Source organism: Dermacentor albipictus, chromosome 1 (genome assembly GCF_038994185.2).
Source record: "Dermacentor albipictus isolate Rhodes 1998 colony chromosome 1, USDA_Dalb.pri_finalv2, whole genome shotgun sequence".
In the NCBI taxonomy this organism is placed as follows: domain Eukaryota; kingdom Metazoa; phylum Arthropoda; class Arachnida; order Ixodida; family Ixodidae; genus Dermacentor; species Dermacentor albipictus.
This window is the reverse complement of record NC_091821.1, coordinates 232773881-232794145: the sequence shown is the minus strand read 5'-3', so window position 1 is coordinate 232794145 and position 20265 is coordinate 232773881. Positions and strand designations below refer to the sequence as shown.

The following is a 20265-nucleotide window of genomic DNA, read 5'->3' as shown; positions in this document are numbered from 1 at the left end:
ATATTTATGTGCCAAAAGTGCCACAAAACTAGTTTATTTAGAAACTGAATTGGAAATTTCTGTTAAGCAATGGGTATTTTCTAGTTCAAAAAAAGTAGGAAGTCATACTGTAGCACCTACTAGCCTGTCGCAGTACTGATACTAATATTCGATAGTACAAGTCCTTTGGAACACCCCCTCCCCCGCCACTGATCCGTTTTCCTTTATACACTTGTTCAACACTGACACTTCCCATTCTGGGCTGAACCAAATGCTGCATTTAACCTGGGTTCGACAAAGTTTGATGTATTCGCAATTGTCTCCAAGACGTGTCTGAGGCTGCATGTGTCACATACACATCACACCATGTATTAAGTATGTGGCAATATATCTTTGTGGTAACCACACTGGACTGTCAACCACATCTGGGCACTATGTATAGCCTAGGTTCAAAACATGCCATAAGGAAGTGAATTTTCTTTTCCCTTTTAGTCGTTTTCTTGTCAAATAGGCTCTGAAACACTTCTTAAACCGGATAAGAAAACAATGCCAATCCGCTGTAGAAGCTGATGTGAATATGTGAGCCAAATATTATTACACTGCATGCAGCAGGAAATTTACAATTTTATGTCAGAAACAGTGAAAAATCGCATTCTCTCATTTCAGCAAACTGAAAAAGAAAAAAAAAAGATTTCAGCTTTGCACTGCACCTGCTGTATGTGGTCTTTGATGGCAGCGGCATGCTGTGTACAGTCAAATCTCGTTACTATGAACCCCACATTAACAAATTTCTCAAATTTACAAATATTTTAAATATACCCGCAAGATTGCCCATATTTTCAATGTAAAAATATTTCAGAACTACGAATTTCAATACAGTGCATATTTCAGAATAACGCACGTAGTTTATTTTCCCCTTTATAACCGAGGAACATCAGTATTACGAATTCGGCTAAAAGTAACAGCGCTGCAACTCTTGCATGAAACAGAAACTGCGAGTGAAGTAGCTATCATCATCTTGAGTGCCAACTGCTTCACCGCAAACTTCACGATGAAAGGTTTGGCGATGTTCATGCGAGATCCAACGATGAATGCAGTTAGTGAGGGCGCCAAAAAGAAGCAAAAGCAGTTTTCACTGCAGGACAAAGTGGACGTATTGCAGGAAATTGATGCAGGGAAAAAGCAAATCGACGTGTGCAGACAGCGTGGCATTTCCCCATCGACCGTCGCAACCATCTTGAAAGATCGAGACAAGATTGTAAAGCTTCACCGGGAATCGCAACTCGCTCCTACAAGGAAACGGCTGTGACTGGGAAACTTTCAAAATGTGGACCAAGCTGTTCTCACGTAGTTCATAGATGCCAGACTGCAAAATGTTCCTGTGTGTGGCACCCAATGCTTAAAAAAATAATAGAAAAATGCGAATTTGCCGATGCACTTGAAATAACTAGGTTCGACATCAGTGTTGGTTGGCTTTTTCGTTTCCGCCAAAGGAACGGAATAACTTGGCAGGTAGTCTCGGGCGAGGGAAAGGCTGCGGACGGAGAAGGCGTGAATTCCTGGCGCAATGATCATTTTCTAGTGGTGGCTGAATCGTACTTTGCAGACGATGTTTCCAACATGGATGAGACCGCCCATTTTTAACAGCTCCTGCCAGACAGGACGATGCACTTCAATGGGCAGCAGTGCAAAGGAGAGAGGAAGTCACATCTTCACGTGACAATCCTGTTCTGCTGCAACGCAATAGGCACGAAGAAAATTAAACCGCTCGTCATCGGCATGTATGCGAAGTGTCGCTGCATGAAAAAGGTCATGTCATTACCATACGACTACCACGCCAACAAATGAGCCTGGATGACCAGAGACCACTTTTGTGAGTGGCTCATCAAACTCGACGACCAAATGAGGAGGGATGACTGAAGAATTCTACCGGTTGTCAACAACTGCTCTGCTCACATTGTGAATGCTCGCTTGGAGTTTCTGCCGCCAAAAAACATGTCCTTGCTGCAACCCCTAGACCAGGGCATTATGAAGCGTGTGAAAGCAGAATTTCGTAAGCATCGTGTGCAGCGGTTGATTATCAACCTCTGCCTAAAGCAGCCGACTGCAATCAATATTCATCAGGCAGCTAAAATGTTCAAAGGAGCTTGGTAGAACTTGAAGGTGTCCACCATTAGCAACTGCTAGCGAAAAGCAGTGCTTGTAAAAGCGCCTATGCAGCTTGAAGATGACCTGGAGGTGACCAACAGCAACCCAGGAGACTTGTGGACCGAGGCTGCGGAACTGCTGCCCACCGTCTGTTCCTTCGATGACTACCGTATTTACTCGCATAATGATCGCAGTTTTTTTGTCAAAAAAATTGATGTAAATTCAGGGGCGCGATCATTACGCGGGTAAAATTTCATGCGAAAAGAAAACAAAAATTTTCATCCAGCGTTTGCTGCGGGATCACAACAGGTCTACAAATAGGCAGCTGCCGCTGTATGTAGTGCGGGAATCCAAAACAAAAATGGCGGCCAGCGGAGCAACCCGAACGCAACGAACGTGATTTTTTTTCTTCCTGTGAGTACATTACGTGCGTTGAAACAGTTTCTTCCGTATCAGTAATGAATAATGTCGTTAATATCGGCAAGTTTGCGGCAATAACGTAGCCATGACCACTTTGAGGGGACAGAAACAGATGGGCGCACTTAGCTGCCAGTGACATAGAAACACATGACGGGCATGCTGCGGAAACTGCAGCATTTGTCTTCACTACTATCTTAATACGGCACATTTCTGCTAAGGGTGGGCAAATATCTTAGCTGTATTACAAGTGTCGGCATATGAATAGGGTACACTTCTAACTATCGTTACTGCTCAAGATTTGTTGCGTGCCCATGAGTACAGATGGGAAGAATCGAAACACGCCTTTGTTGTTGCTGTTGACCACAACCATTATAAAGCCTCCACATAATAAAGGCTAGTTTGGTTGTAGCTTTTTTTTTTTTGTCATTGAAGTGCGGAAAAATGATGAAGGGAATGAAATGGGGCATCTGCTCCCGTGAATGTTTGGTGCGTGCAGACTGCTTGGTTTGTGTTGAAGAGTCGTTCGCGTAGCATTCGGCAGATGGTAAGCGCGATCATTATTAGCTAGACTTGGATCATGACATGTCGCTGCGGCAAGTTCGGGGTGCGATCATTACACGGGAAATTTAAAACTTAAAATTTTGACGACAAAATTCAGGGGTGCGATCATTACGCGAGTGCGACCATTATGCAAGTAAATTCGGTATGTGGAGAGCGACAGCGCAGCACTAATGGCAGCAGACCTGATAACCAAAGAGATTGTTGACTGCGTTCGCGACGTCTCCAGTGACAATGATGACCCGAAGGAAGACTGGGTCACAGAACACAGATGAGACCGCGTCGAACATTGATGTTTTAGTGCACATGAACAAAGTCTGCACTTTCGTCGCTCAGCGCAATGACATACCCGATGAGGTATGGGGCAAAATGGAAGATGTAGACGTATTCCTAATCGGTTGTGCATGCTGCACGCTCCAGAAGAAAATAATTTATTTCTTCAAATAAAGCAGCTTTGAAGTGAGTGAAACAGTTATTTGAGAGTATGCTTGTCTGCACACGTGCCTACAGCCAAGGTACGTCACTTTCATTCCTAGGATTGTCCACTGCCTTATAACCGCAAATTTTTCCTTACAACAATATTTCAAAATAACGAACAATTTTCGGTGATCACGTGCGATTCATTATATCGAGATTTGACTGTAGCACAGTCTACAGTGGCGGCCACGGGGAGCCACGACAAGCCCTTTTGCTGCCACAACACTGAACCTTTAAGCAGGGCTTTTAGCTTCTCCACTGTTAGCTTCCAGCACGCCAGCGGAGACAAAAAGACAGAGAAGTCAGGTATTGGTGCCAATACCCGATTTACTCCACTTAGTCGAAAGATTTGAAAAATGTTTGGGGCACAATATTTTGAAGATGACATCTCTTATCAGAGAGGCCATTGTATGATTAGTTTGAAAAGTGTTTCAGGCCTCCTTTAATTGATGAATGAATTTTGTTGTTTCGTAGATTTCCTCCACAGCACTGCTAATAATGGGATGAAGGAGGGCACTTCATCCTCCATAACATTTTTCAATGTTTTTCGCATGCAAGATTATGACGTTTTAGCTTCTGTTATCTTGTAATTTTGTAATACCCCTGCCAATGCACCAATTGTGGCTGGAGTATATAAAGGAGGGGAGTGGAGAAAGAAATAATGCATACCTGCCACGGACAAGGTTTTCCCGCATCAGCTCCTTGATTATGACATCTATGTTTCCCACATTTGCTTTGTTTACCAAGCCGTTAATGCTCTTTTTCAGAGCTTCCCAAGCAATGCGCTGGTATTCCACACTGAAAACAAAGAATTAAGAATAAAAATAAAACATGCGCAATCGAGGAGGCATACAAATTTCTTAAATATTTCCTTCAAAACATGGGACAGCAGCGCTACTTAAAGTCTAAAGCAACAGACTAAACACACTTATATTACTGGGTCTTTTCATGTCCGTGCATTTTTTATGGTGCCATTTTCTAGAATTTACTCGTACAAATTCTTCCAAATGTCAGTTTTCTCAGACTAAAGCAACTTTGTGCACTCTAAAATGAAAAGGGCGAATATTTAAAATCTAGTAAGAAATGCCCAGAAGAGTTTACTGCTTAAAAGGAACTTGTCATGAATAAAAATGTAACTAAAGCTGCTGACTACAAAACATAATAGAAAGACACCCATGCAAATCCAATACAGTTATCTCCAATTAGGCACTGCATTTCTGATGCTGCTATAGACTTATTTCATGCCACAGACAAAATGAGTGCAAGCCATGACTTTGAAATTTCTTAGCAGGATGCCTTGCATTCCAGTGGTATTAACCCTTTGAATGTCATGCCCAAATATACTTCTCTGGGCACTAATGCACACCTGTGGTTGAGCCTCGGTAAAGCAGTATCACACTCCCTGCCTTTCTCAAAATAATTTGCAAATGTAAAAAATCCATAGACTGTTGCACCATCCACACAGAAAACAGATGGCACGAAAAAACTTGTCCGTTGGCATTGCTCGCGTCTTGTTTTCTGACGTAGTGGATGGGCATAAAAAACCTATGCATTCCTTTTAATCATGCAGAAATTCAAGAACTGCTTGTAAACTCTCATGATGATTACGAGGTGTCTTAAAGTGACAATGACAGCAATGAAACGGCCATGTTGCCTGTGAAACACTAATTATTCGAATTAAAATAATTTCCTACCTCTTATTATTTGCTTAAGTTTTCAGGTTTAGAAGCTTTGTAAATATTTAAGAATATATTGCTATTAAATAGCATTTCAATTTAATGCTTGCTAATGTGCTCATCATCATCATCATCAGCCTGGTTACGCCCGCTGCAGGGCAAAGGCCTCTCCAATACTTCTCCAACAACCCCGGTCGTGTACTAATTGTGGCCATGTCGTCCCTGCAAACCATCCACCTAACTTTCTGCCACCCCCTGCTACGCTTCCCTTCGCTTGGAATCCAGTCCACAACCCTTAATGACCATCGGGTATCTTCCTTCCTCATTGCATGTCCTGCCCATGCCCATTTCTTTTTCTTGATTTCAACTAACATGTCATTACCTCGCGTTTGTTCCCTCACCCAATCTGCTCTTTTCTTATCCCTTAACGTTACACCCATCATTCTTCTTTCCATAGCTCGTTGCGTCGTCCTCAATTTAAGTAGAACCCTTTTCGTAAGCCTCCAGGTTTCTGCCCCATAGGTGAGTACCGGTAAGAGACAGCTATCATACACTTTTCTCTTGAGGGATAATGGCAACCTGCTGTTCATGATCTGAGAATGCCTGCCAAACGCACCCCAGCCCATTCTTATTCTTCTATTTATTTCCGTCTCATGATCCGCATGCATTGCAATTGGTCCCGAGTTACTAAGCAAGGCAATATCATCAGCGAATCGCAAGTTACTAAAATATTCTCCATTTACTTTTATCCCCAATTCTTCCCAATCCAGGTCTCTGAATACCTCCTGTAAACACGCTGTGAACAGCATTAGAGAGATCGTATCTCCCTGCCTGTCGCCTTTCTTTATTGGGATTTTGTTGCGTTCCTTATGGAGGACTACGGTGCCTGTGGAGCCGCTATATATATCTTTCAGCATTTTTACATACGGCTCGTCCACACCCTGATTCCGTAATGCCTCCATGACTACTGAGGTTTCGACAGAATCAAACGCTTTCTCGTAATCAATGAAAGCTATAAATAAGGGTTGGTTATATAAGGGTTGGCTAATGTGTTACTTAGACAGAAATTAAATTTGTTGCACTTTAGAAAAGCAATCCGCACAGAAAGGGTGGAAACGTTCGAAACACCCAATACCCAAAGGGTTATGAAAACATACACACAAATTGCACAATACATACACATAAACACAATAACTTGAAGGATTTCTATCAATGTGTTGAGCAGGAATAATGTCCAATGCAATGGGCAACAAAGGTAAAGCAATAAGGTCAGCAATCAGCAACAGATATTATGGCACGAGGCCCAACCCAGTGGCAAATCTTTTTCTTACTTCATTACTGCATGCTATACTGTCTTCAAATGTAGTGGTTAGCTTAACCAAACTGATGGTATGTATTATTTGCACTATTTCACACCAAAAGGAACTATTAGGAAAACAAATTTTGTCTTAAAGTTTACAGCAATGGCTTTCAGCATTTTTACAACCTCAGTAAAAAATTTGAAGTAGCAAAAAAAGAATTTGACCATAAATACTTAATGCACACCACCCTCTCATTCAGTACTCTATGAAATAACTATGAAATACTCTCATTTCCAACACCTCTGCCAGGCTCACCTAGACTTGTCCGTAATCTGCTGCTGCATCAAGCGAAGGCGCGCAGGTGGTATGTAGGCACCACCAGTACGCCCAGTGATGACATCCTTCTTCCTTGGTGGCTCAGCCTCTGTGTCAGGTGAACTTCTCCGTGCTCGTTTGGTCCCCGCTGCCTCCTCCCTTCCGCCCCTTCCACTGTGGTCAGTTCTCTGATCACCCAATTGCTCATCATCTCTTCGATCACCCCTTCGGTCATCCCTTCGGTCATCCCTTCGGTCATCCCTTCGATCATCTCTTCGGTCATCCCTCCTCCGATCGCTTCTTGAATCACTTCTTCGGTCTTCTCTCCGCTCGTCTCTTCGATCATCCCTTTGGTGATCTTTTTGCTCATCCCTCTGAGTGCGGTCCCGATCATTCCTGTGATCATCTCTCCTGCGATTCTCATCTCTATAGCTCTCACTACGACCTTCTCTCCGGCTGTGTTTGTGATCTTCCCTTCTGTGTTGATCCCCTCTCCAACCAACTTGGTCATGGCTTTCTTTCCGGTCTCTGTCTCTGTTCCTGTCATGTTCCCGCTTCCGGTCATGGCCCCTGTCCTGCCTTCTATGATGGTCAGAATCCCGCTGGCGATCATGAGTAGCATCACTGCGCCGTCTTTCAGGATCATCTCTTTTGTGGTCTACATCTGCTTCTTGTCTGCGTTCTTTTCTTCGATCATGGTCGGTATGCCTGGCATGGTCATCCTCATCAGAGCCACTACTTTGATCCGACACTCCACGACGATCCTCCTTAATTGGTGGACTAAAAAAGAAAAAAAAGAAAAGAAAGAGAAACAAATTTTACTAAGCAGCAGAGCCGAGTTCAGTAAAGAGCCCTGCTAACAGCTCCGAAGTATACTTGATGAGGCAGGTTTGTTGGAACCGCCCAGGAGTTCTTTTAATGGGTAAGAGAAGGGGCGAGCAGGGGGGGGGGGGGAACAGCTCGTCCAAGGCCTTTAAAACTTTAGAACTAAAAAAAAAAAAAACAACACACCCTTATACAATAAATGCTGGAGATATTGATGACACCAGCACCAAAAGGAGCAAAGTGTCCACAAAAATAATCCTCAAGGTAAAGCAAGGTACGCATGAAAACAAACTGTAACAGACTACCACATACCACCACAAATATACAGCTGAACATACATCATGTATTACTGAAGTCCTCTTCTTTAACCATGACCAATAGCTGAGCATGCAAGATACATCAAATGTACTTTAAGCATTAACCATGTATTTCCAAGGTTACTTGTACCGTAGCATTAAGAACTTGGTTAAGATTACACGAAAATACAATTTTTTTTTTTTTTTTTAGATAAAGAGATCCAGTGCAAAAGCCATGAGTATCAGCCTGCATCTTCAAAAACAATCTTAAGATCTCAGGGCTTCCTCATGTTTGATTCTTACAAACTGATGTTACACCTGCACAAGAAAGATTCTACTTCAATTAACTTCAGACACATTCTAAAAAACTAAGAAAGTTCAGTGGCAATTTAGCGGCAAATGCGTGAGAAATGTGTTAGCATTACGTAGCACCTCTTTGAGGCCTCGGATCCAGAATTTAAACTGCGTTCCCCACATTGCAAAGTGTTGTTCAGGAGCTTACTTGAAGCATGTCCTTCCTTTCAAAGAGCAAAGTGCCACTGATGGTGGGGGGTCTAGAGCAGACCGCCGTAAGTCGGTGCGTGTGTGTGGGCATGCTCACACACACACACACACACATACACCACATGACTGGCTTCCCACTCTTCACAAACACTTTTTTTTTCCATTTTGACACTCCTAATGCTAATGAATTATAAGGTACACATCACACCACCTCAGGTGCCAGCAGCTCATGACCTACACACATTTAAGGGACACTAAAGGCAAATACTAAGTCAAGCTAAAGTGATAGACTAGTGCTTGAGAATCAAAAAGGCGTCAACATTATCGCCAACAGAGCCTTACTAATAGAGAAATTTAGGTAAATGCACGACATGATTAGAGACTCCCCCAGGACATTCAAGCATTTGCTTGATGACGAAAGCACTCCTCAATTAAATTCTGTCAGTAGTACTCAACTACTTGTTGCAAAAAACCTCCTTGTATTGTATTATAGGATGAAATAAAAGGCTAGTTTTCAAGTTCCATTGCATTTTTTAGAAAAAAAAAATGCTCACTGAAATCACTGTTGCAAACGACGTGGGCAGTCAAAAAGTTTCGTTTTCACTTGACCCTGCACCGCCCACGCTTTCGTGTTTCACTACACTCCTGATCGCGTAGTGCTGCGCTGGTTTTGCTGGCTTGCGAATGGCCCACACCACTTGACCAAACAGCAGCTGCAGTGGCGAATCCACTGCTCTGTCTTGGCTCGGCACCGCCGTCTGTCAGGCGTCGTTTTACTCACCGATGGCAGCAAGGGTGGTGATGGCGTATGCAAAGTCACCACTCCCCCGATTGGTTGGCAGGCGATTTGAATTTTAAAAAAGGTAATTGGACCCTTCACATGCAATTTTCTCATAAACTAAGTCTTTTCTTGGCCCAAAACAAGCACTGCGAGGTTTCTGGAATGGTATGTAAACAGTCCACGACGACTTAATATTTGCCTTTAGTATCTGTTTAATGAGCTTATGACACTGAGCAGTTTTCAGAAAGCACATGTCGCCCCTAAAAGCGTTTTTCCTTATTATTATAGTTAAAACTGTCAAAGCTGATACAATGATATAGTTTTGTTTTCAAAACTGTCATTTTTTTATTATGTAGCTTCCATACTTTTGATTGTGGCATACAGTGGAAGAATACTATTTTTGTGTGTATATGTGTGCATGCACATATTCGTATATGTGAATCTACTGCAATTATTTATGCAATAGCTTACTGTCATGTGCACCCATTTTTTTTTCCTACTAACTTTTTAACTTTTGTCATGCACTGTATATGTGAAATCGTCCCAATGACTGCCAGTTGATGCAGAACCTACAATGATGCGCAATGCTACGACTGTGCTGTCATAAACGAGAAGAAAGGGGGTTAACTGAGAGACCTGATTTTTATCAATGCTATCATAAGAAGCCAACTACCAATGACACCAAGGAAAACATAGGGGAAATTACTTGTAGTTATTAATTGAATTGAAGATATGATAAATTAATGGAAATCAAAGTGGATGAAAAAACAACATGCTGCAGATGGGAAATGATCCCACGACTTCACATTACGCGTGCGATGCTCTACCAATTGAGCTACCGCAGCACCGATTTTCCATCCACTTTTCCTGGGTATTTATGTTTTACTACCAGAATTAACCCGGAAGCTGACGTCAGCCAGCACCACCACTTACAAACCTTGGCGTCCGATGTGGAACATCCTTTCTGCTGCAGGCGTCACAAGTACATAATATTTTTGGGTGAAGGCAACTAGTCAATAAACCCACATATGCTACCCAAGAGCATCTATGTTGCTGGATTCAAAACCCTCGTTATGTATTAAATGAGAAGAAAGGGGGTTAAGCGAAAGGCCTGATTTTTTATTAATCATATCATAAGAAGTCAAGAAACAATGACACCAAGGAAAACATAGGGGAAATTACTTGTAGTTACTAACTGAAATAAATTATAAATTAATGGAAATGAAAGTGGATGAAAGAACAACTAGCCACAGGTGGAGAACGATGCCCACGTCTTCGCATTACGCTTGCGAAGCTCTACCAAAAAGCGGGCCCCACGGTTATCCCCCTTTCTTCTCGTTTATTATATAACGAGGGTTTCGAATCCGGCAACATTGATGTTTTCAGGCATCACGTGTGGGTTTATTGACCAGTTGCCTTCACCCAAAAAGATCATGCATTCATGACGCCTGCGGCAGAAAGGATGTTCCACATCTTCTGCCAAGGTTTGTGAGTAGTGGCGCTGGCTAACACACCCAGGGTTAGTTCTAGGAGTAAAACATAAATACCCAACGAAGTGGATGGGAAATCGGCGCCGCGGTAGCTCAATTGGTAGAGGATCGCACACATAACGCGAAGACGTGGAATTGTTCCCCACCTGTGGAAAGTTGTTTTTTCATCCAATTTCATTTCCATTAATTTATCATTTCTTTAATTCAATTAGTAACTGCAAGTAATTTCCCATTTTCCTTGGTGTCATTGTTTGTTGGCTTATGATATGACTGTGCTATCCAGTATCAGCATTGTTTTTCCAGTTTGTTGTCACCTTCTAGACTGCTTGTACACACTATACCCATGTGACATTACTTGGTTCCTAATTACTCTGCAGAGCAATTGCATACCTCAAGTTCACTGATAAAATTTCTCATAACGTTGAAATATGTTATTAATTTTAAGACAGCTTCAAATATGCAAAACAGTGCACTAAACTTGTGTCCTAAATGTGTTTCTCACCCATTCTCTTTTATTGCTCTTCTAAAATGCATTAACTAGCCCAGTTGTCTTCATTAACAATGAAATCCCCTCCCTCCCCCCTCCCGTTCTGTTGTGACTGCATTACATGCACTTTTCAGTTGTTTCTGGTTTAATTCTTACTTTGACCATTGTGCACATATATGATATATATAGCCTGTTACTGGGAGTAAAAGCTCAAAAATAAAATATTCCAAGAAAAGTGCGTTTCTGGGCTGCAGTGCACTTGAGCTGCAAGTTTGTACCTAATTTTGCTGCATCATACAACTGTGTGAAATTTCTTGAGATTCGACATCACTGCTGTCCCATGAATTTTGTTTACATGTGAAACGCATGAACAGCAATAATTTCATGCTGTGAAGAATGCTTCGCAAAACAAACACACACACCGCCTGTACGACGCTGTGTCAAGTATTTCTAACAGCAGTACATGTAATCCGAGCAGCGTTCACTGGTTACCTTCACGTAACTATAACCTTAACTACAGATGTAGGTAACAAGCTGCAAATTCTCACGACGTGCACGAGATCTTGAAATTTTATTCCCTTAAGGACAACTGACAAATCTACTCGGCAGCCCAGCTGACAATATAGGGAAAGCTCAGGTTTCAAGGGGTGATGTACCGCATCCGCACCGTTAAATTGAAGAACTTGCTAAAGAGATGACTACAGCCTATGGATGTAAACTCAACGTAAATGAAAACGTGCAATGGAATGAAACGAAAACGAACACCGGTATGCGGACTTCCAGCGCAGCAGAACCGGTACACAACGTACAACTGGGTTCTGAGCGCAAACGGCAAAGCTTAATTGATATCGCGGCAGAACAATCGCATCAAATTTACCTTTCGGACATGACTGCTCATCACAGAGAACACGAGAGCGGCAAGGCTACCGCGAATCAAACGATGTGACAACGACTTAGTCAGCGCCTAAACGCACAGCCATGCATATTAACGCAAATTTAAGAGACGCGCTAAGGTCGCGGAGTTATCACTCAGGGAATGTAACCACGTGCTTGCTGCGAGGCAGCGTATGAACTCAGCGACGCAACGAAATGCCGAATTTCGCGATCACACAGCACAAATATCGCCATACTGCCTCTTCGGAGCACTGTTGCCAACAGCTTAAATGAATGGCGCTGAACACAATTATTTGTGATGTTCAACTTCGTCTCTCCCTCTCTTTTTTGTTATTACATTATGAACTCTTTTATTCGCTACCCAATAAAAAGTTTTATTTAGAAATTCTCTTATAAAAGAGTAAGATGAAGCTTTCCACAGTGTAGTACACTCTTAGAAAAATTTACACCCTTTGGGGCTTATCTTGTCCCACAACTATAATCGTCATCCGTGTGGCTCCCGTTTCCTTTCTCTAACGCGGCAAGCCCGGTACTTCCCAGTCATGAACGGCATGCGCGTTATCTGTGTGACGCAGCATTCTCGACAGGAAAGTAGCGAGCGCAGAGTTTTCAGGAAAGCAAATGCAAGCAAGGCAGATGACGATTATTATTGTGGGACAAATATACACCCCAAAGGGTGCAACCGTTTTAAGAGTGTACACTCTTAGAAAAATTTACACCCTTTGGGGCATATCTTGTCCCACAACAATAATCGTCATCCGTCTTGCCCGCGTTTCCTTTCTTTAACGCGGCGAGCCCGGTACTTCCCAGTCACGAACGGCATGGGCGTTATCAGTGTGACGCAGCATTCTCGACAGGAAAGTAGCGAGCGCCGAGTTTCAGGAAAGGAAACGCAAGCAAGGCACATGACGATTATTGTTGTGGGACAAATTTACACCCCAAAGGGTGCAACCGTTTTAAGAGTGTAAGAATAGCCGCTCCAACGGAAGCACGCGGCGCGTTTCACTAATGTTGGGCCGCCGCTAGGAGGCGCACGTGACTAGGGGGCTTGGAACCTTAGGGCATAGAGTTTCTCACTATAACACCTAGAAGGTAATCTGGCGCCACCGTCTATGGGAGTTTCTTAAGGGGGCACCGTGCCGTCATGGGAATGACGGTATATGTGTCTGCGAGGCTCGTGTTGGCTGGTGTTGTAAGAGGCTTCGTCTAAAACGTGGATATGGCTATGCAAATAACGCGTTCTCAAAGTAAAATCTTCATAAAATATTTCCATTCACACATATTACGTCTTTACTCACCCACATTGCATGACCAAGCGAAGAAAAGCAAGAACAGACGACCAACAGTTTCAAAGCGAGCGCGAACCCTGTCGTCTGTTCTCCAACTTTAGCGGCCCGCTGATACTTTTTAGGTAACATGTAGTAGCACACACTATAACAAGTTCTCATAGTTAAACAAAACATGTTTTCGCGTAACAATAAAGCTAAAACAGCTTTTCACGTGCTGCTCTAGTACAAAATGAATCATTGTGACGGACGGAACGGTACTTGCCAAGCGCGTCTTCAAGGTGTCCTGTCTCTACGAGAACGATGCCAATCCGAATCCACAATATACCGGCATTCCCATGCATACCACAGCGCAGCAGCGCCAGATTTCCCTCTAGGTAATGTAGTGAGAAACTCTATGCCTTAGGGCATAGAGTTTCATATTAGTATACCTAGAGGCAAATCTGGCGCTGCGATCGTTCAACCATCATGGGAATGATGGGAAGTACAGGCTTCGGATTGGCATTCTATTGACTGGCGAACTAGCCTACAAGTATTTTTTTGGCAGGTTTGGTTTCGCTTCAAGCGCAATTGCTATAACCTGCAGTGGGACAGTGCAACGAAAAGCTCTCTGCCTTTGTTATGTTGCTCGGAGAGGCAATAGCGCGCTGGGCCAGCGACTGGGACGATGCTTGTGTCGCGGTGTGGCGTCGAAGCCGTGACGAGAAAGTGGCGGCATCGTAAACGTTGAAAGAACATGTTTTGAGCGTTTGGACCTTTGTTTGTTAAGTGTTAGGTAGGCACTGTAGCGTTACGTGCTTTATAAAACTTCAGAATAGGACAAAGAAGGCACTACTGATACAAGACATATACAGTTGTACTTCTAGTGGCTTGACAATCAAATTTTATTGAGGGTTTCAGTATGTGCTCGTTTATGTGCTCATCGAAATGTGTGTTTTAGGACTTTGAGAACACAAACTTACTTGTGGTAGAAAAGATAGCTGCTTCCTAGCTGTAGTCTAGTGTCGCACAATGGGTACCCGCAAAGCCACGCTGTAACGCTTCGGAAGCGGTACGCCAATATAAAATATGATGAAGCATACTCGTAGGAGGCCACTAGCGTCCTAGCTAGCACTGCAGATGTGCTTAAAAGTACTTGAAGACGTTCAGCAATCGTGACAACCGACGCAACCTTTCGAAAGAGCGAGAGAGTTCGCAAGTGCCTGTCGTCTGCGAGAAAAGTCTCGCGTTTGCAGCGAGCAGGCGTCGTAGCAGACGACACTTGTAGCATTCCGATCAAGGGCGCAACGCTTTGTCACAATACAACGTTTTTATTTCCAGAAATACTTGATGAGTATTTTTATATAAGTCCATGCACGGCTGTTTTGCTGTTGCAAAAATGAATAAATAATTATTCTTTGGCGTTAGATTGGGAACAGAATCACACAAGTATGCATACCCTGGTGTGTCCTGGTGACAAACCATAGTAAACCATGCTTCCATCTCAAAGTCATACAAAGTTTATCTAGCGTGTTGTACATTATATAACATACTGCAGAAATAGAATTAGATTTTACGCGATAATATTTCAGTATAGCTTTGTTTACTGCGCCAGAAGCAAACGCCACTAGTCTAAAGACCGAAGTCAATCCGAAGCCTGTACTTCCCATCATTCTCATGTAGGTTGAGGCAACGCTCATGAGAACCCCCGTAGACACTAGCGCCACATTTCCCTCTAGGGTATTTATTTAGAAACTCTATGCCTTAGGGGGCTTGGTGGCGAAACCCACCGCCCCATTCCAAAGAGGACGCTCGTAACATCTATCCACCCATACTGCAAAGATCTAAATTTAACATCATCTCTCTCCTCCTCCTATGCCGGCGCTCCTTCTCTCGGCTTCCCCCGGGCGCCGACGGTGGCGGCACCTCGACCGGGTAGCTCTTCGGCCTCTGCGGCCCTAACCCACGGACCAGCCCGGCTTCTAGCTTTGATGTCCCCGTTGCCGCTTTGGTGCCCCGGAGATCCTGCGCCGCCTGCTTCAATATAACCTCAGGTGCCCTCCTGAGGCCTCCGTTTGCCGGTTACATGGGCCCTCCTGGAGCAGCGCTTGTAAAAAATCCGATCTATCGCCTAAGACACCAGTCAGAAGATTGTCTCATCAGACACAGCGATCACCAAGCGGCGTCCGCGCCCACTGTCTCACCGCGCGGGCAGCCAGCGGTGGAGCGTATAAACCAACTCGACTGCACTTCGCAATGCCGGCATGTATAGGGGACAAACGAATACAGCGCGCTCTAAGAAAGCTCCTCTGTATTGCCTAGGCTGAGTCATATATTCAAGGAGCAAAAGCCCCCAGACTTTCCCTCTCGCGCACGCTCTTACTCGAGCCTGCGCAGAAACATCGAGCTCCGTCAAAAGTGCCACGCCCCGCCGTACCTACTAGCAATTCTACCGGGAATGGCGCCGGCGTCTGCTACGGACCAAAAAAAGCGCGCGCTAGCACGTGACCCTGGCGCTGCGACCAATAGGAGGGTCGCCTCTCCGGAGGCGTCGCAGGCGATTGAGAAAGCCGTAAAGTTCAGAGGAAGTCGTTACTTCTTTATACAGGGGCTTTAGGGGGCTGGTGGCAGCCTGGGTCCAGGCATTGCCTGGCCACCGTGCTGGAAGCGTGCTTTGCAGCCTGTTTTTAGAGGGCCTACTACTGTATTTAATGATAAACCTTAAGACACTGCCTTTATGTTGCAAAATCTTAAAATGTGATTTCTAATTGCTGATGCGCTTTGCTATCATTTCTGAACAAATGCGTATAGTATTTGTCTCAGTGCAGTAGTCGCAGTTCATCTTTTGCTGAATCCGCTAGTAATCTAATTTACTTAATTTTCGTTACTTCTGCTTGAACAAATCGTCGCTACTATTTGCCACAATACGCAGCGTTCCCGCTTTTATTTCTTATGAAGCAGGTTTCTGAGGAGTGCTGCATACGATTAGTTTCTGAATGAATGAATTGAATGAATCAATGAATTGAATGAATTATTCTAAACGTAGAAAAAAATTTTCAGGGTATTTCGTTGCCAACACCACAGCAGGTGACTCCTGCAGTATTTATGCTCACCTGGGGGGCTTTAACTTGCATCTTAGCTTAGCTATACTTCTCAAATTTGCTCTTCCGGACGTGCCGCAATAACAAATTTATCATGCACTGCTTCATAGGGGGGAGACAATTACAAAAAAAAAAGGCGAAACAAGAAAGACCAACAGGATAGCACCTGTCCTGTCCGCCTTTCTTCTCTTATTTTTATTGCGCTGTTTCCCCGTAATGAAGCCTTACCAACAAGCTTTTGCAACAAGCTTTTAAATTTTACTGTGCATTGCTGTCCTTGTACTTGTGATGTACACCGGGTCGAAGTGCTTCTCACAGCTGTAGTATCTCCTGATTGCAGGACTTGGTCTCCACGTTAGAGAGCATCCTACGAACCATGCGGTCAACTTTTTGCACTGAACATGAAAACACTCGTTTTCGCGCATGCAGAACCTGCTGTTGCAGTTCGGAGCGAATCACTTCTTGCCTACAATCCGTCTCCACCAGGCAACGTTGCAGCTCGAGATACTGACCCGTCTTCCCACTGTTGCGATTCAGACTGTCTGAATTTTTAAGCGCTTACCAACAACGACGATGACAGATTGCTCAATTTTGAAGCGAACATTGCTAAATTAAGAGCTTATTGTCTGCCCACAGCGCTTGTCGGCGACCGCATCCAAGGATCGACACATGCCGGCTGTCTGCTTGAGCACGCGGCGCGACCGAGCTGTCAGAGTCATTATCGTCTGTTACAGCGCCTGAGGGATTTGAATGATTATAGTGGAGGGCAGGAACAGTAAAACAAATTTGTTTTAATTTCTTTCAATGCACTTTGGATAAAGTTACAATTGCTTACACATTCAAATTTCTCACTTGTTCAGCCCTTGACATGTGCAGCGGTGCAGACGTGAAACACTACCAATAGTGAGACGCGTTTCTCACCAGCGGCCCCCGCGTCATCGGAGCACCTGTTCTTCTTACACCGTTTGGTCAACCACAGAGTTTCATATCAACTCTACGGCATCAACAAAACTGCTGCCGAGACCAGCACTAGTACACTGTACCATAGGGCACGTCGCATTGCTGGCAATGCACGGAAGTATTACACATTCGAGTACCAGCATCACTAACAAATAAACATACAACACGATTTAATATACTACAACAGGTACAACCATGGCCTTCTAGACATATGTATGTACATCTCCTCCCCTTCCTTTCACCACTTACCACAACTAGTGTACAACTGCAACACTAAAGAAGCGAGGTGCGTGTGTGTGTGGAAAGAGAGAGAGAGAAAACAGGTGCAGAGATAGGGGAATGCTGACATAACTTTCGGGAAGCCTTGGCACTGGCCCAAGGTCTAAGGCACTGTCTATAGTTAGCCATCTGGCGCTGTAGGGAAGGCAGGGAAGCCATTGAGAATAACATAAAACTTCCACACAAATGGCGGTAGACAAACGGTGCCAAGGTTATTCACTTCGCGGTCGTCACGGTCGCTCACGCCAGGGCCGCGCTAGTGACGCCGGTTTATCAGCGCGAGTAGCGAGTACCGACGACACCACATGTCTGTGAACAAGCATGCACCCATGAAAAAAGGCGTGCGTGCACACACACACACACACACAGAGAAAGGACGATGAATGGGCCGGAAAATTAGTTATGCGGACTTTAGTTGTGCAAGAGTTACTAAGCACAAGTTTAAAAGCAGATGATAAATGAGATGTTATGAACACGTAAGTGCTCATGACTGCATAACATTGGATCGTAGCTTACAAGGGGGCTGAGAGTAGCAGTTGATATTTGATGTATTTTTTCTACTTATGTGTGTACTGTTTCCAGCTTTATATCTGTGCACTAAGCCTAGTGTAATCATTTCAGCAACTCAGCATGGAGTTTGTTTCAGGGTCACATACCTGTGCCCTTCGAGAAAACAGGAAAGCAAGAATATTCCTCGGCATTTTATTAAAACCAAGTAGAGTTGCCTTCAAAAATGTGAAAACCCCTTCAATATAAATATACGAGTTCCCAACATTCACAATGACGTTTAAACATTTGTACAGGATTCACACACAATTCTTGAGCAATTAAATGTAAAATCTCATTAAGGAGATTTCAGAGATGTATTAAATTATTAAGAGTCCAACCCAACGGCATGGCACCTCGTACAAACAGACACATATCCGAACCTGGTGGCCTACCACCACTACTACCCGGACCTTTACATGGATAGATGTAGATTCTGTCAAGAAAGGGCGGACCTACAAAATATGGTTTGGGCTTGTCCTAGGACACCCACACAGAATAAAATACACAAGATCAGGGAGCAGTGGGAGATTGCGTTGCACAGCTGTGCACCGAAAGACAAACTTAAGGCAATACAGCAGGCCGAAGATGCCGTCAGGGTCCAAGGGCTCAAGGCTGTCATCTAGGTAGAGAGGCCTAGCTGCTGTCCTAAAATAAAGTTTATTCCTCCTCCTCACACCATAAGTGCAGCAGGCAGGAGACGGAACAGCTGATGGCCTCAAATGGACATTAAAAAGCAACACTATATAGTTAAAACTGGTGCAGGATTCTTTGATGAGTATATTTTCATTTACTTGTTAGAAAGAGGTTGGCTACTAAAGGAGAAAATGCAGGGCAAAATTTAGCACTTTGAAATTTATCCAGAAAGTGTGGTCCCAATCTGTCTGGGTGATGCTATGAATTGCAAGGTATTTTTTGCATGCTTGGGCTGTTTGTGTGCGTAAGTCCTCAGAACTTGCTAGGTTTGGTCTGACTCATTTAGAATGCAATGCAATGAGCTAGTGCAGTAACTTCAAACTGGTTTCATCACCCATTTTTCATTTTTGTGTCTTTTATGGCTTAACATGACTCTGGTCAGAATGACATTTTGTGGAATTCTAGAACTTTAATTTACCCATACAGCTTAACTAAGTATTCCTCTTTATTTACCCCTTAGAGGATGGTACATGGGGTTACGCTAATTTTTAAAATCTCATGTCATGATGAGCACTTCACTGTCATTTGTACTGTGACGCCATACAACAAGCAAGCCCATTTTGTCCTTGTTAAAGAACCCCTCACCAGGCCACATAGCAAATTTTGGTTATATGCTGGAAGTTGCTAAGTGCCCTCTTTGGAGTGTTCTACCACAACAATTTTTCAGATCAGTTCATTAATAGCAGGGACAGAAATATTTTACTGTGCACTGCTGTCCTTGTACTTGTGATGTACACCGGGTCGAAGTGCTTCTCACAGCTGTGGTACTCTCCTGATTGCAGGACTTGATCTCCACATTAGAGAGCATCCTACGAACCATGCGGTCGACTCTTTGCACTGAACATGGAAACACTCGTTTTCGCGCGTGCAAAACCTGCTGTTGCAGTTCGGAGCGAATCACTTCTTGCCTACAATCCGTCTCCACCAGGCAACGTTGCAGCTCGAGATACCGACCCGCCTTCCCACTCTTGCAATTCAGACTGTCTGAATTTTTAAGCGCTTACCGACAACGACGATGACAGATAGAGATGACGGAAGATCGCATGAAGGGTATGTCACGGGTCATGCCTACTTTTTTGTTTTCTCTCTCTCTCTTTCGTTTTTGCTGAGTGGCACACTTCTGGTGACGGTCTCGCGCGTAAGTTGTTACGTTTGTCCCATTTCACACAGCGGACGATTTTGCCTGCTTTGCACTAAAACACCTGATTAGCAGTATAAGTCAGTGCCACAATCACGAGCACCAAAAGGATGAAAGAGGGTGATCACG

The 20265-nt window shown here is 43.9% G+C and overlaps 1 protein-coding gene across 4 annotated transcripts in view; it reads right to left on the bottom strand.

Moving 5' to 3' along the window:
- The window catches only part of ncm (pre-mRNA-splicing factor nucampholin), a 113537-nt gene that overhangs the window by 67446 nt on the left and 25826 nt on the right, over positions 1–20265 (bottom strand). For 3 of the 4 annotated variants that reach the window (XM_065425874.1, XM_065425875.1, XM_065425876.2), the window contains exons 5-6: positions 6875–7654; positions 4252–4380 (exon numbers count right to left, since the gene is read on the bottom strand). In XM_065425874.1, coding sequence (XP_065281946.1) covers positions 4252–4380; positions 6875–7654 — 909 coding nt within the window. Of the gene's footprint in view, positions 1–4251; positions 4381–6874; positions 7655–12134; positions 12403–20265 lie in introns of those variants that run through there. The other variant, XM_065425877.1, reaches the window with a different exon arrangement.